The 26,182-nt window shown below is 45.1% G+C and overlaps 2 protein-coding genes across 3 annotated transcripts in view; one reads left to right on the top strand and one right to left on the bottom strand.

Annotated features, from left to right (window-relative positions):
- The window catches only part of LOC139386226 (voltage-gated potassium channel subunit beta-1-like), a 174,745-nt gene extending 159,478 nt beyond the window's left edge, over window positions 1-15,267 (top strand). Inside the window, exons 10-14 of the mRNA XM_071131707.1 lie at window positions 1,097-1,217; window positions 1,544-1,638; window positions 2,374-2,494; window positions 2,829-2,917; window positions 14,437-15,267. Of these exons, the coding sequence (XP_070987808.1) occupies window positions 1,097-1,217; window positions 1,544-1,638; window positions 2,374-2,494; window positions 2,829-2,917; window positions 14,437-14,526 (516 nt within the window). The 3' untranslated portion in view covers window positions 14,527-15,267. The remainder of the gene's footprint in view (window positions 1-1,096; window positions 1,218-1,543; window positions 1,639-2,373; window positions 2,495-2,828; window positions 2,918-14,436) is intronic.
- A 2,018-nt stretch (window positions 15,268-17,285) lies between these two features.
- LOC139385908 (translocon-associated protein subunit gamma-like) lies at window positions 17,286-20,928 on the bottom strand. 2 transcript variants are annotated; one of them, XM_071131201.1, is made up of 5 exons: window positions 20,694-20,928; window positions 20,101-20,227; window positions 19,874-19,972; window positions 17,994-18,125; window positions 17,286-17,456 (listed from the first exon to the last, which is right to left on the bottom strand). In XM_071131201.1, the coding sequence occupies exons 1-5, from the start codon at window positions 20,824-20,826 to the stop codon at window positions 17,390-17,392; spliced, it is 558 nt and encodes a 185-aa protein (XP_070987302.1). In that variant the 5' UTR covers window positions 20,827-20,928; the 3' UTR covers window positions 17,286-17,389. The 2 variants fall into 2 exon arrangements, with proteins under 2 accessions (XP_070987302.1, XP_070987301.1); XM_071131200.1 differs by lacking the exon at window positions 17,286-17,456 and adding an exon at window positions 17,460-17,502 and having other exon boundaries at window positions 17,945-18,125.
- Between the last annotated feature and the right edge of the window lie 5,254 nt (window positions 20,929-26,182).

Raw genomic sequence — 26,182 nt, 5'->3', positions numbered from 1 at the left:
TCTCTTCCCCTGCTCCTTACTCCCCTCTCTCTCGCTCTCTCTATCCCTCCCCCTCTCTCTATCCCTCCCCTCCCCTCCCCTCTCTCTTGCTCTCTCTATCCCTCCCCCTCTCTCTTGCTCTTCCCCCCTCCCCTCTCTATCCCTCCCCCTCTTTCTATCCCTCCCCTCCCCTCCCCTCTCTCTCGCTCTCTCTATCCCTCCCCCTCTCGCTATCCCTCCCCTCCCCTCCCCTCTCTCTTGCTCTCTATCCCTCCCCCTCTCTCTTTCTCTTCCCCTGATCCTTCCTCCCCTCTCTCTCTCGCTCTCTCTACCCCTCCCCCTCTCTTTCTCTTCCCCCCTCCCCCCTCTCTCTCTCTCTATCCCTCCCCATCTCTTTCTCTTTCCCTGCTCCTTCCCCCCTCCCCATCTCTCTATTCCTCCCTGTCTCTTTCTCTTCCAACCCTCCCCTCTCTCTCTCGCTCTCTCTATCCTTCCCCCTCTCTTTCTCTTCCCCTGCTCCCCCCCCTCTCTCTCTCCCTCTAACTCTAGGAGGCGTACTCTGTGGCCAGACAGTTCAATCTGATCCCCCCCCCCTCTCTCTCTCTCTCTCTCTCTCGCTCTCTCTCTCTCCCTCTCTCTCTAGAGGCGTACTCTGTGGCCAGACAGTTCAACCTGATCCCCCCCCCCTCTCTCTCTCCCTCTCTCTCTAGGAGGCGTACTCTGTGGCCAGACAGTTTAACCTGATCCCCCCCTGTCTCTCTCCCTCTCTCTCTCTAGAGGCGTACTCTGTGGCCAGACAGTTCAACCTGATCCCCCCCCCCTCTCTCTCTCCCTCTCTCTCTAGGAGGCGTACTCTGTGGCTAGACAGTTTAACCTGATCCCCCCCCCCCCCCCTCTCTCTCCCTCTCTCTCTAGGAGGCGTACTCTGTGGCCAGACAGTTTAACCTGATCCCCCTCCCTCTCTCTCTCCCTCTCTCTCTAGGAGGCGTACTCTGTGGCCAGACAGTTTAACCTGATCCCCCCCCCCTCTCTCTCCCTCTCTCTCTAGGAGGCGTACTCTGTGGCCAGACCGTTTAACCTGACCCCCCCCCCCCTCTCTCTCTCCCTCTCTCTCTAGGAGGCGTACTCTGTGGCCAGACAGTTTAACCTGATCCCTCCGGTGTGTGAGCAGGCTGAGTACCATCTCTTCCAGAGGGAGAAGGTGGAGGTCCAGCTTCCAGAACTCTACCACAAGATAGGCATGTGTCAATCATCCAGGCTGGCCACGCCCCTTCCCTCATCTGCTGGGCGGTTCACACACATACGCACACGCACACGCGCACAACCAGTGGATAATCAGTGGATACATCCATAATCAACCCTTACGTGATTGTCAATTATTGTGATCAAGTGATATGATAACGTCCTCCTGAGAACACTTCCCTAACATCTGCTTTGGTTCAGACTGGGGATTTCCTGAGTGTCTGTTTGGTGTCTGACTGACTGTGTTAGAGATCTCACAGTTATCTGTCACTCACTCCCTCCCTCTCTGTTCCCACATTCCGCCTGGTGTCCATGGTGACAGGTGTTGGGGCGATGACGTGGTCTCCGCTGGCCTGTGGCATCATCACGGGGAAGTACCAGAACGGCATCCCAGAAACCTCCAGGGCATCCATGAAGGTAAACTCTGTATTCACTCAACAAGCTCTCACGGTCTTTAGCACTGGGATTGAACAACCGTCCACAACGCCTTAGCAAACCGCAAGCCTACTTGATGGTAATAGCGCTCAACGTTGCCCTTGGTGGATGTTTTTTTAAGTCATCTCTCAACTTCCTGGGTACCTGGAAGTACGTCAAATTTTGCCTTGGATCTTGAGCGACCTGACGGATCCAGTGTCATCCACTGATCTATCTGCCACTGATCTATCTGTCACTGATCTATCTGCTGGAACTGGAAGCCAATATGGTGGAAATCTTCCTCTCCGTTCCTCTTCTCATCTCCCTCTCTCCTTTCTCACATTTTACATCCCCTCTTTCTCTACCTCTCTCATTCTCTCTCCCTCTTCTCTCCCTCCCTCCTTCCCTCTCTTTCTCCCTCCCTCCCTCTTTCTCTCTCTCTAACTCTCCCCCTCTTCTTCTCTCTCTCCCTCTCCTCTCTCTCCCCCTCTCTCTCTAACTCTCCCTCTCCTCTCTTTCCTTCTTCTTCTATGTCTCTCCCTCCCTCCCTCTTTCTCTCTCTCTAACTCTCCCTCTCCTCCCTTTATCTCTTCTGTCTCTCCCTCCCTCCCTCTTTCTCTCTCTAACTCTCCCTCCTCTCTTTCCTTCTTCTTCTCTGTCTCTCCCTCCCTCCCTCTTTCTCTCTCTAACTCTCCCTCTCCTCTCTTTCCCTCTTCTACTCTCTTTCTCTCTCTGCAGTCGTATCAGTGGTTAAAGGAGAAGATAGTGAGTGAGGATGGGAGGAAACAGCAGGCGAAGCTGAAGGAGCTGGGACACATCGCTGAGAAGCTGGGCTGTACTCTCCCACAGCTGGCCGTGGGTGAGAGAGAGGAGCATGGACGTGCAATCACACACATGCACACTACGTTGTTTCAGTATTAATGATGTTAGAGCGCCACCAAGTGGATGTCAGCAGTACATTCCCATTCTCATGTAAATGTATGTAGTTCTGTCATTGAGCTGCTCTTGTCTATTGATGTTCTGTATTGTGTTTCATGTTTTGTGTGGACGCCAGGAAGAGTAGCTGCTGCTTTTTCAACAGTTAATGGGATCCTAATAAAATAGCAAATACCAAATGAGGAATGCCATTATTGTCACACTATTGTCCCCCCCACTCTCTCCTTTCTGTACTCTTTCCTTCTCTTCTTCCCTAGCCTGGTGTTTGAGGAATGAAGGGGTGAGCTCAGTCCTCCTGGGATCCTCCAGTCCAGAGCAGCTAACAGAGAACCTGGGTTCCATACAGGTAAACATCACAGGAGGTTGGTGGTAATGACTGGAGTGGAACCATTGGAATGGTATCAAATATATCAAACACATGGTTTCCAGGTGTTTGATGCCATTCCATTTGCTCTGTACCGGACATTATTATGAGCCGTCCTCCCCTCAGCAGCTTCCTGTGGTAAACACACACACACACATTTTTGGGGAGTGAAAATGTATTCCCATTCAAATTCCTATTTTCCCCAACCCTAAACCTAAACCTAACCCAAACCTTAACCTAACTCTAAACCTAACCCAAACCTTAACCTAACTCTAAACCTAACCCAAACCTTAACCTAACTCTAAACCGAACCTCTAACCCTAAAATCAAATCAAATTGTGTTTGTCACATGCGCCGAATACAACAGGTGTAGTAGACCTTACAGTGAAATGCTGAATACAACAGGTGTAGTAGACCTTACAGTGAAATGCTGAATACAACAGGTGTAGTAGACCTTACAGTGAAATGCCGAATACAACAGGTGTAGTAGACCTTACAGTGAAATGCTGAATACAACAGGTGTAGTAGACCTTACAGTGAAATGCTGAATACAACAGGTGTAGTAGACCTTACAGTGAAATGCTGAATACAACAGGTGTAGTAGACCTTACAGTGAAATGCTGAATACAACAGGTGTAGTAGACCTTACAGTGAAATGCTGAATACAACAGGTGTAGTAGACCTTACAGTGAAATGCTGAATACAACAGGTGTAGTAGACCTTACAGTGAAATGATGAATACAACAGGTGTAGTAGACCTAACAGTGAAATGATGAATACAACAGGTGTAGTAGACCTAACCATGAAATGCTGAATACAACAGGTGTAGTAGACCTTACAGTGAAATGCTTACAAGCCCTTAACCAACAATGCAGTTTTACGAAAAAAATATATATAATTAAAGAGCAGCAGTAAAATAACAATAGCGAGAAAATATACAGGGAGTACCGGTACAGAGTCAATGTGGAGGCTATATACAGGGGGTACCGGTACAGAGTCAGTGTGGAGGCTATATACAGGGGGTACCGGTACAGAGTCAATGTGGAGGCTATATACAGGGTGTACCAGTACAGAGTCAATGTGGAGGCTATATACAGAGGATACCTGTACAGAGTCAATGTGGAGGCTATATACAGGGTATTACGGTACAGAGTCAATGTGGAGGCTATATACAGGGTGTACCGGTACAGAGTCAATGTGGAGGCTATATACAGGGTGTACCAGTACAGAGTCAATGTGGAGGCTATATACAGGGTGTACCGGTACAGAGTCAATGTGGAGGCTATATACAGGGTGTACCGGTACAGAGTCAATGTGGAGGCTATATACAGGATGTACCGGTACAGAGACAATGTGGAGGCTATATACAGGGTGTACCGGTACAGTCAATGTGGAGGCTATATACAGGGGGTACCGGTACAGAGTCAATGTGGAGGCTATATACAGGGTGTACCAGTACAGAGTCAATGTGGAGGCTATATACAGGGTGTACCGGTACAGAGTCAATGTGGAGGCTATATACAGGGTGTACCGGTACAGAGTCAATGTGGAGGCTATATACAGGGTGTACCGGTACAGAGACAATGTGGAGGCTATATACAGGGTGTACCGGTACAGAGTCAATGTGGAGGCTATATACAGGGTGTACCGGTACAGAGACAATGTGGAGGCTATATACAGGGTGTACCGGTACAGAGACAATATGGAGGCTAAATACAGGGGGTACCGGTACAGAGTCAATGTGGAGGCTATATACAGGGTGTAACGGTACAGAGTCAATGTGGAGGCTATATACAGGGGGCACCGGTACAGAGTCAATGTGGAGGCTATATACAGGGTGTACCGGTACAGAGACAATGTGGAGGCTATATACAGGGTGTACCGGTACAGAGTCAATGTGGAGGCTATATACAGGGTGTACCGGTACAGAGACAATGTGGAGGCTAAATACAGGGGGTACCGGTACAGAGTCAATGTGGAGGCTATATACAGGGTGTAACGGTACAGAGTCAATGTGGAGGCTATATACAGGGTGTACCGGTACAGAGACAATGTGGAGGCTAAATACAGGGTGTACCGGTACAGAGTCAATGTGGAGGCTATATACAGGTGGTACCGGTACAGAGTCAATGCGGAGGCTATATACAAGGTGTACCGGTACAGAGTCAATGTGGAGGCTAAATACAGGGGGTACCGGTACAGAGTCAATGTGGAGGCTATATACAGGGTGTAACGGTACAGAGTCAATGTGGAGGCTATATACAGGGTGTACCGGTACAGAGACAATGTGGAGGCTATATACAGGGTGTACCGGTACAGAGTCAATGTGGAGGCTATATACAGGGTGTACCGGTACAGAGACAATGTGGAGGCTAAATACAGGGGGTACCGGTACAGAGTCAATGTGGAGGCTATATACAGGGTGTAACGGTACAGAGTCAATGTGGAGGCTATATACAGGGTGTACCGGTACAGAGACAATGTGGAGGCTAAATACAGGGTGTACCGGTACAGAGTCAATGTGGAGGCTATATACAGGTGGTACCGGTACAGAGTCAATGCGGAGGCTATATACAAGGTGTACCGGTACAGAGTCAATGTGGAGGCTATATACAAGGTGTACCGGTACAGAGTCAATGTGGAGGCTATATACAGGTGGTACCGGTACAGAGTCAATGTGGAGGCTATATACAGGTGGTACCGGTACAGAGTCAATGTGGAGGCTATATACAAAGTGTACCGGTACAGTCAATGTGGAGGCTATATACAGGGGGTACCGGTACAGAGTCAATGTGGAGGCTATATACAGGTGGTACCGGTACAGAGTCAATGTGGAGGCTATATACAAAGTGTACCGGTACAGAGTCAATGTGGAGGCTATATACAAGGTGTACCGGTACAGTCAATGTGCGGGGCACCGGTTAGTTGAGGTAATGTAAGTTATATGTACATGTAGGTAGAGTTAAAGTGACTATGCAGAGATAATAACCAGAGTAGAAGCAGAGTAAAATACCTTAAATCTAAACCTAACCTTAAATCTAACCCTAACCTAACTCTAACCCTGACCTTAAATCTAACCCTGACCTAACTCTAACCCTGACCTTAAATCTAACCCTGACCTTAAATCTAACCCTAACCTTAAATCTAACCCTGACCTAACTCTAACCCTGACCTAACTCTAACCCTAACCTTAAATCTAACCCTGACCTAACTCTAACCCTGACCTAACTCTAACCCTAACCTTAAATCTAACCCTGACCTAACTCTAACCCTGACCTTAAATCTAACCCTGACCTAACTCTAACCCTGACCTTAAATCTAACCCTGACCTAACTCTAACCCTGACCTTAAATCTAACCCTGACCTAACTCTAACCCTGACCTTAAATCTAACCCTGACCTAACTCTAACCCTGACCTTAAATCTAACCCTGACCTTAAATCTAACCCTGACCTAACTCTAACCCTGACCTTAAATCTAACCCTGACCTAACTCTAACCCTGACCTTAAATCTAACCCTGACCTAACTCTAACCCTGACCTTAAATCTAACCCTGACCTAACTCTAACCCTGACCTTAAATCTAACCCTAACCTTAAATCTAACCCTAACCTTAAATCTAACCCTAACCTTAAATCTAACCCTAACCTTAAATCTAACCCTGACCTTAAATCTAACCCTAACCTTAAATCTAACCCTAACCTTAAATCTAACCCTAACCTTAAATCTAACCCTGACCTTAAATCTAACCCTAACCTTAAATCTAACCCTAACCTTAAATCTAACCCTGACCTTAAATCTAACACTGACCTAACTCTAAACCTAACCTTAAATCTAACCCTAACCTTAAATCTAACCCTAACCTTAAATCTAACCTTGACCTTAAATCTAACATCGACCTTAAATCTAACCCTGACCTTAAATCTAACCTTGACCTTAAATCTAACCTTGACCTTAAATCTAACCCTAACCTTAAATCTAACCCTAACCTTAAATCTAACCTTGACCTTAAATCTAAACCTAACCTTAAATCTAACCTTGACCTTAAATCTAACCCTGACCTAACTCTAAACCTAACCTTAAATCTAACCCTAACCTTAAATCTAACCCTAACCTTAAATCTAACCCTAACCTTAAATCTAACCCTAACCTTAAATCTAACCCTAACCTTAAATCTAACCCTGACCTTAAATCTAACCCTGACCTTCAATTTAACCCTAACCTTAAATCTAACCCTAACCTTAAATCTAACCCTAACCTTAAATCTAACCCTGACCTTAAATCTAACCCTAACCTTAAATCTAACCTTGACCTTAAATCTAACACTGACCTTAAATCTAACCTTGACCTAACTCTAAACCTAACCTTAAATCTAACACTGACCTTAAATCTAACACTGACATTAAATCTAACACTGACCTAACTCTAAACCTAACTCCTAAACCTAGCCCTAATCTTAAAGGGAAACTTCACTGTTTTTCCATTATAAGGTTAGGGTGTTTTCAGAGAATTCATTTTCACACCGGGAGAATTCAACCAATGACATCATTGGTTGATTGAGCCTGTTGACTAATCTAAGAATGAATTATCGTGGCCTTTGTGTTTCGCTGACTGCACGAGTTGACATGGCTGTCCTGCTCAATAGAGCCACTGGGCTTGTCTCAATGATGTTTCTGTCTGCCACGACATTGCAGAGTATCTAGGTTGACTCATTTTCCCTGGCTTTGTAAAGACTACAGCCTGAAGGGAACCCTACTTCCGCGGTTCCCACCCTCGAAGGCATGTTTTTCAAAATGCTGGCGGTACTAGTTTACAGGTTCACAGGAGCTCTGTTACCACGCACTGTCTATCCGAGGCTGCTAAATAATTAGCTACCATGGATACTTCTGATTCCTTATTTCCAAGAAGATGACAAAACATTTGTTGATGTTATTTTAGATAGGAACATACAACCCAGAAAATGTGTTGGTACTGTAAGTCTTCCTGGAAAGGCATGATGACTGATCATGAGGATGTGTAACCATACAATAAATATCCATCTGTAAACAAAAAGGGTACAGTAAACTGGTATGTGTTTCGTTACACTCAGAGTCAATAATAGGCCATTGAGATGGGCTGTTAGCAAAGATGTGAAAAGTTTGAGGGTGTGCTTGACTTGTAGACAGTTTAGTCGGGTATTTCTGTATATGAGCACCTACAGTTATACTGTTGAGTAGACAAGCACTGCCAACAATAGAGTGTACAGGCTGAAAGCTTTCATCCAATGGGTGTACAGGCTGAAAGCTTTCATCCAATGGGTGTACAGGCTGAAAGCTTTCATCCAATGGGTGTACAGGCTGAAAGCTTTCATCCAATGGGTTTACAGGCTGAAAGCTTTCATCCAATGGGTGTACAGGCTGAAAGCTTTCATCCAATGGGTGTACAGGCTGAAAGCTTTCATCCAATGGGTGTACAGGCTGAAAGCTTTCATCCAATGGGTGTACAGGCTGAAAGCTTTCATCCAATGGGTTTACAGGCTGAAAGCTTTCATCCAATGGGTGTACAGGCTGAAAGCTTTCATCCAATGGGTGTACAGGCTGAAAGCTTTCATCCAATGGGTGTACAGGCTGAAAGCTTTCATCCAATGGGTGTACAGGCTGAAAGCTTTCATCCAATGGGTTTACAGGCTGAAAGCTTTCATCCAATGGGTGTACAGGCTGAAAGCTTTCATCCAATGGGTGTACAGGCTGAAAGCTTTCATCCAATGGGTGTAAAGGCTGAAAGCTTTCATCCAATGGGTTTACAGGCTGAAAGCTTTCATCCAATGGGTTTACAGGCTGAAAGCTTTCATCCAATGGGTGTACAGGCTGAAAGCTTTCATCCAATGGGTGTACAGGCTGAAAGCTTTCATCCAATGGGTGTACAGGCTGAAAGCTTTCATCCAATGGGTGTACAGGCTGAAAGCTTTCATCCAATGGGTGTGCAGGCTGAAAGCTTTCATCCAATGGGTTTACAGGCTGAAAGCTTTCATCCAATGGGTGTACAGGCTGAAAGCTTTCATCCAATGGGTGTACAGGCTCTGTACTACTAAAGCTGGTGTCTAGATCATCGTCATCACCAGAAGCAGCAGGATTGGTCTGTAGGACACACAGTAGGACACACAGTAGGACACACAGTAGTCAGTGATTAGACAACATATTACTGCTTTTCCCCCCATCAATACACACTCAAACAACCTACTATATCCACCCACATGTCAATAATCATGCATACTAACCTTCACACACAATACCCACCCCCAACAGACACCAGCCAGTCACCCACACCATCCCCTCCTTACTAAAACCTCCTTTTCTCCAATTTAGACTTCAAGCATTGAATGAACAATCAACTAAACCTCCTTAATAGAAAACTACAATAGAAATTGTAGCCTATTTGTAAACAACATGGACCATGGTTATGGCTAGCTCCAGTATATATATTTGCTTATCAAATCAAATTTGTATTTGTCACATACACATGGTTAGCAGATGTTAATGCGAGTGTAGCGAAATGCTTGTGCTTCTAGTTCCGACAATGCAGTAATATCTAACAAGTAATCTAACCTAACAATTTCACAACAACTACCTTATACACACAAGTGGAAAGGAATGAATAAGAGTATGTACATAAAAATATGAGTGAGTGATGGCTGAGCGGCATAGTCAAGATGCAGTAGATGGTATAGAGTACAGTATATACATATGAGATGAGTAATGTAGGGTATGTAAACATTATATAAAGTGACATTGTTTAAAGTGGATAGTGATACATGTATTACGTACATTTTTCCCATTATTAAAGTGGCTGGAGTTGAGTCAGTGTGTTGGCAGCAGCCACTCAATGTTAGTGATGGCTGTTTAACAGTCTGATGGCCTTGAGATAGAAGCTGTTTTTCAGTCTCTCGGTCCCAGCTTTGATGCGCCTGTACTGACCTCGCCTTCTGGATTGTAGCGGGGTGAACAGGCAGTGGCTCGGGTGGTTGTTGTCCTTGGTGATATTTTTGGCCTTCCTGTGACATCGGGTGGTGTAGGTGTCCTGGAGGGCAGGTAGTTTGCACCCGGTGATGCGTTGTGCAGACCTCACTACCCTCTGGAGAGCCTTACGGTGACTTACACTAGTTCCTGGTGCTGAGCTTGATGTTGATGGGATCAGACTCTAAGTAGAACACAATCACGTTAGATTATGCAGTAGTTGGTTAGCTAGCTAGATAATTATAAATAACATTGCCAGATAGCAGCTGCCTAATTACATGTATATGCTTTGGAATGTCTAGCCAGCGTATTGTGAAAGCTAGCTAGCCAGATTTTGGTTTATACAGTGCCTTGCGAAAGTATTCGGCCCCCTTGAACTTTGCGACCTTTTGCCACATTTCAGGCTTCAAACATAAAGATATAAAACTGTATTTTTTTGTGAAGAATCAACAATAAGTGGGACACAATCATGAAGTGGAACGACATTTATTGGATATTTCAAACTTTTTTAACAAATCAAAAACTGAAAAATTGGGCATGCAAAATTATTCAGCCCCTTTACTTTAAGTGCAGCAAACTCTCTCCAGAAGTTCAGTGAGGATCTCTGAATGATCCAATGTTGACCAAAATGACTAATGAGGATAAATACAATCCACCTGTGTGTAATCAAGTCTCCGTATAAATGCACCTGCACTGTGATAGTCTCAGAGGTCCGTTAAAAGCGCAGAGAGCATCATGAAGAACAAGGAACACACCAGGCAGGTCCGAGATACTGTTGTGAAGAAGTTTAAAGCCGGATTTGGATACAAAAAGATTTCCCAAGCTTTAAACATCCCAAGGAGCACTGTGCAAGCGATAATATTGAAATGGAAGGAGTATCAGACCACTGCAAATCTACCAAGACCTGGCCGTCCCTCTAAACTTTCAGCTCATACAAGGAGAAGACTGATCAGAGATGCAGCCAAGAGGCCCATGATCACTCTGGATGAACTGCAGAGATCTACAGCTGAGGTGGGAGACTCTGTCCATAGGACAACAATCAGTCGTATATTGTACAAATCTGGCCTTTATGGAAGAGTGGCAAGAAGAAAGCCATTTCTTAAAGATATCCATAAAAAGTGTTGTTTAAAGTTTGCCACAAGCCACCTGGGAGACACACCAAACATGTGGAAGAAGGTGCTCTGGTCAGATGAAACCAAAATTGAACTTTTTGGCAACAATGCAAAACGTTATGTTTGGCGTAAAAGCAACACAGCTCATCACCCTGAACACACTGTCAAACATGGTGGTGGCAGCATCATGGTTTGGGCCTGCTTTTCTTCAGCAGGGACAGGGAAGATGGTTAAAATTGATGGAGCCAAATACAGGACCATTCTGGAAGAAAACCTGATGGAGTCTGCAAAAGACCTGAGACTGGGACGGAGATTTGTCTTCCAACAAGACAATGATCCAAAACATAAAGCAAAATCTACAATGGAATGGTTCAAAAATAAACATATCCAGGTGTTAGAATGGCCAAGTCAAAGTCCAGACCTGAATCCAATCGAGAATCTGTGGAAAGAACTGAAAACTGCTGTTCACAAATGCTCTCCATCCAACCTCACTGAGCTCGAGCTGTTTTGCAAGGAGGAATGGGAAAACATTTCAGTCTCTCGATGTGCAAAACTGAGAGACATACCCCAAGCGACTTACAGTTGTAATCGCAGCAAAAGGTGGCGCTACAATGTATTAACTTAAGGGGGCTGAATAATTTTGCACGCCCAATTTTTCAGTTTTTGATTTGTTAAAAAAGTTTGAAATATCCAATAAATGTCGTTCCACTTCATGATTGTGTCCCACTTGTTGTTGATTCTTCACAAAAAAATACAGTTTTATATCTTTATGTTTGAAGCCTGAAATGTGGCAAAAGGTCGCAAAGTTCAAGGGGGCCGAATACTTTCGCAAGGCACTGTATAAACAAATGTAGTTCGCTAGCAAATTACAGTTGAAGTCGGAAGTTTACATACAGTCATTAAAACTCATTTTTCAACCACTCCACAAACTTATTTTTTAACAAACTGTAGTTTACGGCAAGTTGGTTAGGGCATCTACTTTGTGCATGACACAAGTAATTTTTCCAGCAATTGTTTACAGACAGATTATTTAACTGATAGTTCACTGTATCACAATTCCAGTGGATCAGGGGTTTACATACACTAAGTTGACTGTGCCTTTAAATAGCTTGGAAATTAATCCAGAAAAGTATGTCATGGTTATTAGAAGCTTCTGAAAGGCTAATTGACATCATTTGAGTCAATTGGAGGTGTACCTCTGGATGTATTTCAGTGCCTCTTTGCTTGACATCATGGGAAAATGTAAAGAAATCAGCCAAGACCTCAGAAAAATTGTAGACCTCCACAAGTCTGGTTCATCCTTGGGAGCAATTTCCAAAAGCCTGAAGGTACCACGATCATCTGTACAAACAATATTACGCAAGTATAAACACCATGGGACCACGCAGCCATCATACCTCTCAGGAAGGAGACGCTTTCTGTCTCCTAGAAATGAACCTACTTTGGTGCGAAAAGTGCAAATCAATCCCAGAACAACAGCAAAGGACCTTGTGAAGATGCTGGAGGAAACAAGTACAAAAGTATCTATATCCACAGTGAAAGGCCGCTCAGCAAGGAAGAAACCACTGCTCCAAAACCGCCATATAAAAGCCAGACTACAGTTTGCAACTGCACATGGGGACAAAGATTGTACTTTTTGGAGAAATGTCCTCTGGTCTGATGAAACAAAAATATAATTGTTTGGCCATAATGACCATCGTTATGTTTGGAGGAAAAAGGCCGAAGAACACCATCCCAAACGTTAAGCATGGGGTGGCAGCATCATGTTGTGGGGGTGCTTTGCTGCAGGAGGGACTGGTTAGTTAAAGCTTGGTTTTAAATGGGTCTTCCAAATGGACAATGACCCCAAGCATACTTCCAAAGTTGTGGCAAAATGGCTTAAGGACAACAAAGTCAAGGTATTAGAGTGGCTATCACAAAGCCCTGACCTCAATCCTATAGAACATTTGTGGGCAGAACTGAAAAAGCATGTGCAAGCAAGGAGGCCTACAAACCTGACTCAGTTACACCAGCTCTGTCAGGAGGAATGGGCCAACATTCACCCAACTTATTGTGAGAAGCTTGTGGAAGGCTACCCGAAAGGTTTGACCCAAGTAAAAGATTTTAAAGGCAATGCTACCAAATACTAATTGACTGTATGTAAACTTCTGACCCACTGGGAATGTGATGAAAGAAATAAAAGCTGAAATAAATCATTCTCTCTATTATTATTCTGACATTTCACATTCTTAAAATAAAGTGGTGATCCTAACTGACCTAAGACAGGGAAATTTTACTTGGATTAAATGTCAGGAATCGGGAAAAACTGAGTTTAAATGTATTTGGCTAAGGTGTATGTAAACTTCTGGCCTCAACTGTAGCTAGTTAGCTACGTTATTTTCTGCTGCGTTGATGTTGACTGATCGGATAGCTCCCTCTTTTGAAGTGAAAATCGATAGAGTAGCATCCCTTTTCAACGTTCGGCGACATGGCAAACCCATCAGTTGAGACTTCAGTTACGTGTGCTCGGGCTGAAAGTGCTCGGGCTGAAAGTCCTCGGGCTGAAAGTGCTCGGGCTGAAAGTCCTCGGGCTGAAAGTGCTCGGGCTGAAAGTCCTCGGGCTGAAAGTCCTCGGGCTGAAAGTCCTCGGGCTGAAAGTGCTCGGGCTGAAAGTCCTCGGGCTGAAAGTCCTCGGGCTGAAAGTGCTCGGGCTGAAAGTCCTCGGGTTGAAAGTGCTCGGGCTGAAAGACATTTTGATATTTCTCACACCTCCATGGAGTGGTCCTCCATGTCCTGAAATCACTATGAATTCTGGATATTGTGGTTTACAACCAGGCAATGTAGCTGGCTTGTTTCAACCGGTGAGATGCATAAACGCTCCTATAGGCATTTTTATGACACATATGTTATGTTAACATTTTATGGATATATATATAGATATAGTGAAATCGAGCAGTGGTGAAATGTCCCTTTAACCCTAAACCTAACCCTTAAAGGTGCAATATGCAGGAATCTCTCGCCATTTCCTGGTTGCTAAAATGCTAATAGTTTGCCTAATTTCAGTTTGTTTCACTCAGAGTGTATAGAATCATTTTACCATCCAAACTGCTGTGAAATATTGTATTGTAATTTCAGCTGTTTTGATGCTGATGTACAAAACCGGAAGTAAAAATCACGAAAATAAAACTTCTGAACGGGAAGCACAGAAATATCAGACATAGAACAGATCTACAGCTTCTTAGACTTGTTTTCAATGAGAATAAAAGATCTATAACTCATTTTTCTAATTGTAACTCATTCAGGACATGGGAAAAGTCTTTTCAAACAATGTCTTTGTTTTCCTACTTTGTCAGGATATTGTGGTCCTGATAATGTCGGAAAACACACGTACACTCACACACGTTCTGCTATTTTCCACAGTTCCTTCCAAAAATGACGTCTCATGTGGTGTCGGACATCGATCACATCCTGGGGAACAAGCCGTACAGTAAGAAGGAGTATCGCTCCTAGACACCCAGGAGGAAGCAGAACCACTACTGTACAACCACTGTGGATCCAGTTCCACCAACCATCTGGGCTCAGCCTCCATGGGGTTTCAGCTCAGTCTAATCCCAGCCTAGTTCAGGCCTGCTCTGCTCAGCCCCAGCTTTCTTAGCCCAGTGTAACCAAGCTTAGTTCAGCCTAACCAAGCTCACCCTCTGCCTAGACCAGCTTTCAGCCCAGCTTTCAGCTCAGCTTACTCTTATCAGTAGATTCTCTGACTCCTGAGTTTATTAACCATGTAGATGCATGCTTCCCCTCTCTGGTGTGCCTGGACTTTCTCTTCATAAGCACATTATACAAAACAACACAGAAGGGGGTTAATACTTAGAATATACCATAAGCTTCTTCTACAATTCGTTTTGAAAACAAACTCCTCTCTCCAGCCAGTCTACTGTATTTGACACTTGTTTGACCTTTGCAAAGCAGAGCACCCTGGGACATTAAGTTTCAGTGACAGGGGTTTGTTGTCTGCGAGGGGTAGACTGTGCATGTTGTCGCCCCCCTCTGGTCGTATAAGGTACTGCTATGGAATATCTTTAATAGATTCTCTGGGAGAGAGATATGGAAAATCTCAATTGCATTTCCTTGGGAGAATCTCAATCGCACACTCCGTGCGTCCTCTCTCCTCGCCTCTTTCGCAAAACCCGTTGGTGGAGAAGATCAGAGGGGAGGGACCTCTGGGTTTCTCATCCAATTGGTTTTGAGGAGGTGGCGAGGAGAGAGGATGTGAGGAGTCAAGGAAAGGCAACAGGTGGTCTCCTGTGCTGTACTGGGTACTGTCTGTTTGCAGCCATAGAGGATACTCTGAATTGAACCCGCATCGTTGATTGCTGATGTGAATCAGGGATAGCACAAGCAACTCTGTGACACGACCTCCCACCAGACCAATGTTACCCGCTGGCGTTGCTTGTTTCAGTGATAAAGCGAAAGTTAGGTGAAGTATTTAGAGAAATTATAAAGGTATATATTTATTCTATAATAGTATGTGAAAATACATTTCTTCTGCGTGTTTAAATGTTTTGTCTTTCAAGGGTGTATCTATTAAACTTCACGGGGGAAACCTTGTAACATAAACAGAACCAAGCCCCTTTTTCATGCAGATTAAAATACAGCATTCTCTAAATAATCTGTAAGTATTGTGTAAATAGTGTTCCGCTGTTTCTCCTCTGTCAGCAGAACCATACATTCATGGTCGTTTAGGCCTGATACCAGTCCTCCGCTCCTGGGTTTTACCCATTTAGCTTAGGCTACTTTTCCTTAAAATAGACACAAGGTGGATTTAACATTTTATAAATAACTCATTATGGGAGGAATGAACAATGACTTGCTTCGATGGCTTGCTTGGCAGATGGTTAAGTCCTACCACAGGAGTTGGCTGGCACCTCGCTAGGGCACCTCGCTAGGGCAGCAAGAAGCCTAGTGGTTAGAGTATCGGGCCAGTAACTGAAAGGATGCTGGTTCAAATACCCAAGCCGTCAAGGTGAAACATCTGCCGATGTGCTCTTGAGCAAGGCACTTAACCTTAATTTGGGGGGGGGGGGCTCATAGTGATGGCTGGAATGGTATTGAACTCCGTGTGTTTGATTTCACTCTATTCCAGACATTATTAGAAGCCTTCCTCCCCTCAGCAGCCTCCTGTCGCACTATCCTACAGATTTTGTTTAACCTGGTCATCAATATATAGTGTTAAGTTCATGATAACGTCCAGCCTTCTCGCTTACAGATGGTTGCTGTGTGTAATGGTTTGCTTACACTTACTGGAATCAATCCGTATCGCAGAAGATCTGTTATAGCTCAATTTAAAGGCAACGTTAATGCATTCACAGAGGCTGCATTCACGGTAACCGCTGCATGTTGGAGCAATCTGAATTTACCTTCACATCTTTAGACTGCTCTTCCCCGATAGGGATTGAATCCAGCACTAACAGAGATCTATAGTTAATGATAGACGTTAACTATATTTCAATCTGATGACTCTCCTGTACCTACAGTTGGAAGGTGGCCAGTGATCAGATTGGGACCAGCCTTTTCAGTGTGCAGTGATCCACCCTGCAGAGTGCCTTGACATGAGCCCTGCTAACAGAACACAGGTGCCCAGCCCCAAATTAACCCCCTCATCCATTTAATGAAAGTATTGAATAGGTATAGACAACGTTATAATAGCTCAGATCTACTCAAGCGCACAGAGTAAAAGCTAAGAGTGGGTTTGAGATTTGGGTTTCCTGAGTTGTCTGTGTGTGGCAATGGGTCTGGTCCCATTCCCTTGACCCTATCACCTAGCTCCGAAAGGTCGGTGTGATCTCTGAACATAAAGGGCTAAGGCAAGAAGCCAGTGGATCAAATGGAACTAGGCCGCCAGGAATGTCACATGAACTCCCCCAGTTCTACTGACAATATACACTGTGTTCTACAGTATTTAAGTTACCAGGAGAGAATTTACCAACTATATTACTGACAAACAGTGTCTCTCTATCCAGATTCATGTTATTTCCTATCATGTCATGAGAACAGTGACCTCTGTACATACCCTATATCAATTAGTATGACACTTCAATTAATAAATGTATAATGCCAATGATGAATTCTATGGGTGTTTCATTCTTGGAAATGGAAATAAATTGTCTGAATATTTCCTGCTTGACAATAATAAATCACAAACAAAATGGTTGACCACTTAGGATAGACCTGGAGTGACCTGCAGACCCTGATCATGAAAACTCACAGCTGAAATTGTGATTATTATTTTATTCTCCTCCTATTTTATTCTCCTCCTACTCCCCTAGCTTCACCCCAGCCACCCCTCTTCTCAGTCGGTCATTTCTTTCCTCGTTTACTTGGATCCAGTGGACAGCAGGGCGATGAGGCCAGATGAGGCACTGATGGACAGGATGTAGTTACTGCGGGACCAATGGGTTAAGGACAAATCACATTGAGGTGGATACACTGGGAAGAAATGGCAGGGAAAGTAGGGAGAGAGAATAACCTGTCAGGCTTAGCTACATACATGGGTGAGTATTAACAATCTCCTACAAGCACACACACGGATTTCAGCATTAAGCATCTCATCCACTCAACCCCACTTCTCAGACATTATTCAGCAATCCAGAAACGTAAACAGAATGCAGCCGTGACAACCTGGAGATTCAATACAGGATCTGTATTTGAACCGGTGATTGACTAGGCCGCAGACTACAGCCAATGAATAATCAAAGACGTTTCTCCTCCGAGTACTATAGCACAACAGGACAATGGACAACAAAAAAAAAGGTGAAGGTAATGAAAATGCCAGGATGTAAGTCTAGCCTCTACTTATAATGATTGTTAAGGATTACCCAGCTATTTTCAGCTTTAGTAAAAGCAGACATAGTTCCTACTGGAACTTCACCTTTCTAGTGAAATCGATGAGGATGTTGAATGTTCTTAAAAAGGGATACACGGTGGGGTTGAAGTTCTTCAGCAGGAAGAAGGAGGCGATGATGACGAGGACCAGGAACAGAGTGTTGTTATAGAAGATAGAAAAGGTGGTGGCCTCATAGTCAGCTACCTCGTTCTTCTTCCACAGGATCCTAAAATGGGGAAGGAAAAGGGTTCATCAACCTTTTATGCATGTATCTGAGAATAGGGTTCCATGGTTAAGGCTGCTGTTTGGTAGCCTGGCCCCAGATCAGTTTGTGCTCTGAGAATAGGGTTCCATGGTTAAGGCTGCTGTTTGGTAGCCTGGCCCCAGATCAGTTTGTGCTTTGAGAATAGGGTTCCATGGTTAAGGCTGCTGTTTGGTAGCCTGGCCCCAGATCAGTTTGTGCTCTGAGAATAGGGTTCCATGGTTAAGGCTGCTGTTTGGTAGCCTGGCCCCAGATCAGTTTGTGCTCTGAGAATAGGGTTCCATGGTTAAGGCTGCTGTTTGGTAGCCTGGCCCCAGATCAGTTTGTGCTCTGAGAATAGGGTTCCGTGGTTAAGGCTGCTGTTTGGTAGCCTGGCCCCAGATCAGTTTGTGCTCTGAGAATAGGGTTCCATGGTTAAGGCTGCTGTTTGGTAGCCTGGCCCCAGATCAGTTTGTGCTCTGAGAATAGGGTTCCATGGTTAAGGCTGCTGTTTGGTAGCCTGGCCCCAGATCAGTTTGTGCTTTGAGAATAGGGTTCCATGGTTAAGGCTGCTGTTTGGTAGCCTGGCCCCAGATCAGTTTGTGCTCTGAGAATAGGGTTCCATGGTTAAGGCTGCTGTTTGGTAGCCTGGCCCCAGATCAGTTTGTGCTCTGAGAATAGGGTTCCATGGTTAAGGCTGCTGTTTGGTAGCCTGGCCCCAGATCAGTTTGTGCTCTGAGAATAGGGTTCCATGGTTAAGGCTGCTGTTTGGTAGCCTGGCCCCAGATCAGTTTGTGCTTTGAGAATAGGGTTCCATGGTTAAGGCTGCTGTTTGGTAGCCTGGCCCCAGATCAGTTTGTGCTCTGAGAATAGGGTTCCATGGTTAAGGCTGCTGTTTGGTAGCCTGGCCCCAGATCAGTTTGTGCTTTGAGAATAGGGTTCCATGGTTAAGGCTGCTGTTTGGTAGCCTGGCCCCAGATCAGTTTGTGCTCTGAGAATAGGGTTCCATGGTTAAGGCTGCTGTTTGGTAGCCTGGCCCCAGATCAGTTTGTGCTTTGAGAATAGGGTTCCATGGTTAAGGCTGCTGTTTGGTAGCCTGGCCCCAGATCAGTTTGTGCTCTGAGAATAGGGTTCCATGGTTAAGGCTGCTGTTTGGTAGCCTGGCCCCAGATCAGTTTGTGCTTTGAGAATAGGGTTCCATGGTTAAGGCTGCTGTTTGGTAGCCTGGCCCCAGATCAGTTTGTGCTTTGAGAATAGGGTTCCATGGTGAAGGCTGCTGTTTGGTAGCCTGGCCCCAGATCAGTTTGTGCTTTGAGAATAGGGTTCCGTGGTTAAGGCTGCTGTTTGGTAGCCTGGCCCCAGATCAGTTTGTGCTTTGAGAATAGGGTTCCATGGTTAAGGCTGCTGTTTGGTAGCCTGGCCCCAGATCAGTTTGTGCTCTGAGAATAGGGTTCCATGGTTAAGGCCGCTGTTCAGGTATTATCATTTTTACTGGGAATCAGACCCACAACCCAGGCATTGCAAATGCCATGCTCTACCAACACAAGATCATGGAAATTATTTAAGGAGTTGGCAAGAGAGCAGAAACAGACTGGCACCCAGGCTATATTAAAGAGAAACTAGAAACAGACTGGCACCCAGGCAAGCTGGAGCTCATCGGGTACCTTATCACACAGTAACCCAGTCAGAGGAGTAATTGACATGTGCGATCACAGACTGGCTGGCTCACTGACCTCTCATCCTTCTCTTTACGAGACATCTTGCGATTGTCAGCCTCAGATAGTTTCCTGGTCACCTCCTTGGAGACGGCATCCTCTCGCTTCTGGGCAACTCTGTGGTCGAGAGAGAAGACACATTTAGAAGTTAGAATACAGACTTACTACAGATTGATGCCAAACTCAATGCAGAAAGCGGAGGCAATCGTTTTAAGTGGGTGTTCATGTTTGTATGATGAACGTACTTGTGTTTGAGGACAAACTTGACATTCTTATAGGCGAAGGCCACCAGGTAGGTGCTGACCAGTGTCATGACTCCATACAGGACCGCTGAATGGACCAGGTCCATGTGCCAGATTCTCCAGAACAGCCCTGATCCACAACAAGGGGAGACCACAAACAGATCACAAACCATTCTTTATACGTTGTAGTTCACACGAACAATAACTACTCCGTTCATCATAGTATTACATACAAGTGCTACTTTCACCAGAATAGACTCGCTAACGTTATGAACTACCTACAATGACGTGACTGTTAGCTAATCAAGGCTGGGATAACTTAGCTAGTTAGCTAACGTTAACAAGTTAAAACACAATATCAATCTCAGCTAGCCAAATAGTTAACTTTAACTTCACATGCCATATACTAGCTAGCTAGGTAGGTAGGTAGCTAACTGGGCAATATATTAACCAGCTGTGGCATAGCAGGATAGCTAGCTAACTTAGCCATCTACACGTCACGTATGTTAGGTAGAAAGCTAGCTACCGGTAGTAGCATTTCCATTCAATGCATCTATGCTACAATTAGCTGCTAACGGTCTGGTCTTGCTACTTACAAATTGGAATTGCGGACACGATTAGCGCATTTCCGTAGAAAAGCGCGGTGGACTTTGCAGACAGGTTTCGGCTGAAGTCCTGCAGGAGTAGGTCTTCCTCGGATTGCTGTTTGCTGCTACCTTTGGGTGCCATGCTTCGTAAGTGTCCGAGCCGTCTCTTGCTCTACAGTGAAGGAAGACTGACACGTATATGCGCTGAAGCGGGTTGAGAAACGCTACGACGCGTCAGCACGAACACGGAAATAGCTGTATTTAGAACGAGGTTTTCTGCCTTCCGTGGTGATCCGCTTTGGCCCTCGTAAATGGGAATGTTTAACATTGCCACCTACTGTTCTGGATGTTGAAAAAAAAAAATCTATGGTCAAATAGTGGAATAAATACCCTACTTACACTGAGTGGCCAAAACATTAAGAAAACCTTCCTAATATTGAGTTGCACCCAACCTTTAGCCCTCAGAACAGCCTCAATTCGTCAGGGTATGGACTCTACAAAGTGCTGTAAGCATCCCACAGGGATGCTGGCCAATGTTGACTCCAAAGCTTCCCATAGTTGACTGGATGTCGTTTGGGTGGTGGACCATTCTTTATACACATGGAAAATTGTTGAGCATGAAAAACCCAGAAGCGTTTCAGTTCTTGACACAAACCGTTGCGCCTGGCACCTACTACCCTACCCCGTTCAAAGGCATTTGAATCTTTTGTCTTGCCCATTCACCCTCGGAATGTCACACATACACAATCCATGTCTCAAGGCTTAAAAAATCCTTCTTTAACCTGTCGCCTCCCCTTCATCTGCACTGATTGAAGTGGATTTAACAAGTAACACCAATAAGGGATCACAGCTTTCACCTGGATTCACCTGGTCAGTCTATGTCATGGAAAGAGCAGGTGTTTTTAATGTTTTGTATACTCAGTATATTCTAGCTTTGGGAAGATAATTCCTAATTCAGCAATGCTGTCAAAACTAGGATTTTGTGGTCCCAAGATTAATATGCGCACAAACTAAGTATCTTAGAAGGATGTGATATTGATATGTAAGAGTGGATTTTTGTGTACTGTCTCCGGGTGGGGTAAGAGCAAGTTTCAGTAGAAGGTTTGTGTGTGTGTGTGTGTGTGTGTGTGTGTGTGTGTGTGTGTGTGTGTGTGTGTGTGTGTGTGTGTGTGTGTGTGTGTGTGTGTGTGTGTCAGGCAATTGTAACTTATTCCCCGTCAACATATTATAACATCGATTCAATTTATTATAACGAACCTGCCTTATAAGATATTTAATTATTGTGCATATTCATGACAGCTGTAATGAGACAGATGAAACAGATGAGAGGCAGGTGAGACAGATGAGAGACATGTGAGAGACAGATGAGAGACAGGTGAGACTGATATGAGGCAGGTGAAAGACAGATGAGAGACAGGTGAAAGACAGATGAGACAGGTGAGAGACAGATGAGAGACAGGTGAAAGGCAGATGAGAGACAGATGAGATACAGATGAGACAGGTGAGAGACAGATGGAGAGACAGATGAGAGACAGGTGAGACTGATATGAGGCAGGTTAAAGACAGATGAGAGACAGGTGAAAGACAGATGAGACAGGTGAGAGACAGATGAGAGACAGGTGAAAGACAGATGAGAGACAGATGAGAGACAGGTGAGAGACAGATGAGATACAGATGAGACAGGTGAAAGACATATGAGAGACAGATGAGAGACATATGAGAGACAGGTGAAAGACAGGTGAAAGACAGATGAGAGACAGATGAGAGACAGGTGAGTGACAGATGAGAGACAGATGAGAGACAGGTGAGAGACAGATGAGTGACAGGTGAGAGACAGGTGAGAGACAGATGAGACAGGTGAAAGACAGATGAGAGACAGGTGAGAGACAGGTGAGAGAGAGATGAGACAGGTGAGAGACAGGTGAGAGAGAGATGAGACAGATGAAAGACCTATGAGAGACAGATGAGACAGGTGAAAGACAGATGAGAGACAGGTGAGAGACAGGAGAGACAGATGAAAGACATATGAGAGACAGGTGAGACAGATGAAAGACATATGAGAGACAGATGAGAGACAGATGAGAGACAGAGGAAAGACAGATGAGAGACAGGTGAGACAGATGAGAGACAGATGAAAGACATATGAGAGACAGGTGAGACGGGTCAGAGACAGATGAAAGACATATGAGAGACAGATAAGAGACAGGTGAGACAGGTGAGAGACAGATGAGAGACAGATGAGACAGATGAGACAGATGAGAGACAGATGAGACAGGTGAGACAGGTGAGAGACAGGTGAGAGACAGGTGAGACAGGTGAGAGACAGATGAGAGACAGGTGAGAGACAGGTGAGAGACAGATGAGACAGATGAGACAGGTGAGACAGGTGAGAGACAGATGAGACAGATGAAAGACATATGAGAGACAGGTGAAAGACAGGTGAAAGACAGATGAGAGACAGATGAGAGACAGGTGAGTGACAGATGAGAGACAGATGAGAGACAGGTGAGAGACAGATGAGTGACAGGTGAGAGACAGGTGAGAGAGAGATGAGACAGATGAAAGACCTATGAGAGACAGATGAGACAGGTGAAAGACAGATGAGAGACAGGTGAGAGACAGGAGAGACAGATGAAAGACATATGAGAGACAGGTGAGACAGATGAAAGACATATGAGAGACAGATGAGAGACAGATGAGAGACAGAGGAAAGACAGATGAGAGACAGATGAGAGACAGGTGAGACAGATGAGAGACAGATGAAAGACATATGAGAGACAGGTGAGACGGGTCAGAGACAGATGAAAGACATATGAGAGACAGATAAGAGACAGGTGAGACAGGTGAGAGACAGATGAGAGACAGATGAGACAGATGAGACAGATGAGAGACAGATGAGACAGGTGAGACAGGTGAGAGACAGGTGAGAGACAGGTGAGACAGATGAGAGACAGGTGAGAGACAGATTAGAGACAGGTGAGAGACAGGTGAGAGACAGATGAGACAGATGAGACAGGTGAGACAGGTGAGAGACAGATGAGACAGATGAAAGACATATGAGAGACAGATGAGAGACAGGTGAGACAAGTGAGAGACAGGTGATAGACATGAGAGACAGGTGAGACAGATGAGATACAGATGTGAGACAGGTGAGAGACAGGTGAGAGACAGATGAGAGACAGATGAGAGACATGAGAGACAGGTGAGACAGGTGAGAGACAGATGAGAGACATGAAAGACATATGAGAGACAGATAAGAGACAGGTGAGAGACAGGTGAGACAGGTGAGAGACAGATGAGAGACATGAAAGACTGTTGAGACAGATGAGAGACAGATGTGAGACAGGTGAGACTGGTGAGAGACAGGTGAGAGACAGATGAGAGACAGATGAGAGACATGAGAGACAGGTGAGACAGATGAGAGACAGGTGTGAGACAGGTTAGACAGGTGAGACAGGTGAGAGACAGGTGAGACAGGTGAGAGACAGATGAGAGACAGGTGTGAGACAGATGAGAGACAGGTGAGAGACAGGTGAGACAGGTGAGAGACAGGTGAGACAGGTGAGAGACAGGTGAGAGACAGGTGAGAGACAGATGAGAGACAGGTGTGAGACAGGTTAGACAGGTGAGAGACAGGTGAGACAGGTGAGAGACAGATGAAAGACATATGAGAGACAGGTGAGACAGGTCAGTAACAGATGAAAGACATATGAGAGACAGATAAGAGACAGGTGAGACAGGTGAGAGACAGATGAGACAGATGAGACAGTTTAGACAGGTGAGAGACAGATGAGACAGATGAAAGACATATGAGAGACAGATGAGAGACAGATGAGAGACAGGTGAGACAAGTGAGAGACAGGTGATAGGCATGAGAGACAGGTGTGACAGATGAGAGACAGATGTGAGACAGGTGAGACAGGTGAGAGACATGTGAGAGACAGATGAGAGACAGGTGAGACTGATATGAGGCAGGTGAAAGACAGATGAGAGACAGGTGAAAGACAGATGAGACAGGTGAGAGACAGATGAGAGACAGGTGAAAGACAGATGAGAGACAGATGAGATACAGATGAGACAGGTGAGAGACAGATGAGAGACAGATGAGAGACAGGTGTGACTGATATGAGGCAGGTGAAAGACAGATGAGAGACAGGTGAGAGACAGATGAGAGACAGGTGAAAGACAGATGAGAGACAGATGAGAGACAGGTGAGAGACAGATGAGATACAGATGAGACAGGTGAAAGACATATGAGAGACAGATGAGAGACATATGAGAGACAGCTGAAAGACAGTTGAAAGACAGATGAGAGACAGATGAGAGACAGGTGAGTGACAGATGAGAGACAGATGAGAGACAAGTGAGAGACAGATGAGTGACAGGTGAGAGACAGATGAGAGACAGATGAGACAGGTGAAAGACAGATGAGAGACAGGTGAGAGACAGGTGAGAGAGAGATGAGACAGGTGAGAGACAGGTGAGAGAGAGATGAGACAGATGAAAGACCTATGAGAGACAGATGAGACAGGTGAAAGACAGATGAGAGACAGGTGAGAGACAGGTGAGAAAGATGAAAGACATATGAGAGACAGGTGAGACAGGTGAGACAGATGAAAGACATATGAGAGACAGATGAGAGACAGATGAGAGACAGAGGAAAGACAGATGAGAGACAGATGAGAGACAGGTGAGACAGATAAGAGACAGATGAAAGACATATGAGAGACAGGTGAGACGGGTCAGAGACAGATGAAAGACATATGAGAGACAGATAAGAGACAGGTGAGACAGGTGAGAGACAGATGAGACAGATGAGACAGATGAGAGACAGATGAGACAGGTGAGAGACAGGTGAGACAGATGAGAGACAGGTGAGAGACAGATGAGAGACAGGTGAGAGACAGATGAGACAGATGAGACAGGTGAGACAGGTGAGAGACAGATGAGACAGATGAAAGACATATGAGAGACAGATGAGAGACAGATGAGAGACAGGTGAGACAAGTGAGAGACAGGTGATAGACATGAAAGACAGGTGAGACAGATGAGATACAGATGTGAGACAGGTGAGAGACAGGTGAGAGACAGATGAGAGACAGATGAGAGACATGAGAGACAGGTGAGACAGGTGAGAGACAGATGAGAGACATGAAAGACATATGAGAGACAGATGAGAGACAGATGAGAGACAGGTGAGAGACAGGTGAGACAGGTGAGAGACAGATGAGAGACATGAAATACTGTTGAGACAGATGAGAGACAGATGTGAGACAGGTGAGACAGGTGAGAGACAGGTGAGAGACAGATGAGAGACAGATGAGAGACATGAGAGACAGGTGAGACAGATGAGAGACAGGTGTGAGACAGGTTAGACAGGTGAGAGACAGATGAGAGACAGATGAGAGACATGAGAGACAGGTGAGACAGATGAGAGACAGGTGTGAGACAGGTGAGAGACAGGTGAGACAGGTGAGAGACAGGTGAGACAGGTGAGA

The sequence above is a fragment of the Oncorhynchus clarkii genome, chromosome 27 (assembly GCF_045791955.1).
Source record: "Oncorhynchus clarkii lewisi isolate Uvic-CL-2024 chromosome 27, UVic_Ocla_1.0, whole genome shotgun sequence".
NCBI classification, from domain to species: Eukaryota; Metazoa; Chordata; class Actinopteri; order Salmoniformes; family Salmonidae; genus Oncorhynchus; species Oncorhynchus clarkii.
Note: the sequence above shows the minus strand (reverse complement) of the source record. Positions and strands in the feature narration are given on the sequence as shown.

Bases quoted from the DNA above. Each gene is read 5' to 3' on its own strand.
- LOC139385908 (XM_071131200.1), bottom strand. From the start codon at position 20,826: ATGGCACCCAAAGGTAGCAGCAAACAGCAATCCGAGGAAGACCTACTC. The intron at 20,228-20,693 runs GTAAGTAGCAAG...GTTGTGGATCAG, and splicing joins CGTGTCCGCAATTCCAATTT to GGCTGTTCTGGAGAATCTGG. The intron at 18,126-19,873 runs GTCAGTGAGCCA...TCCCCATTTTAG, and splicing joins CGTAAAGAGAAGGATGAGAG to GATCCTGTGGAAGAAGAACG.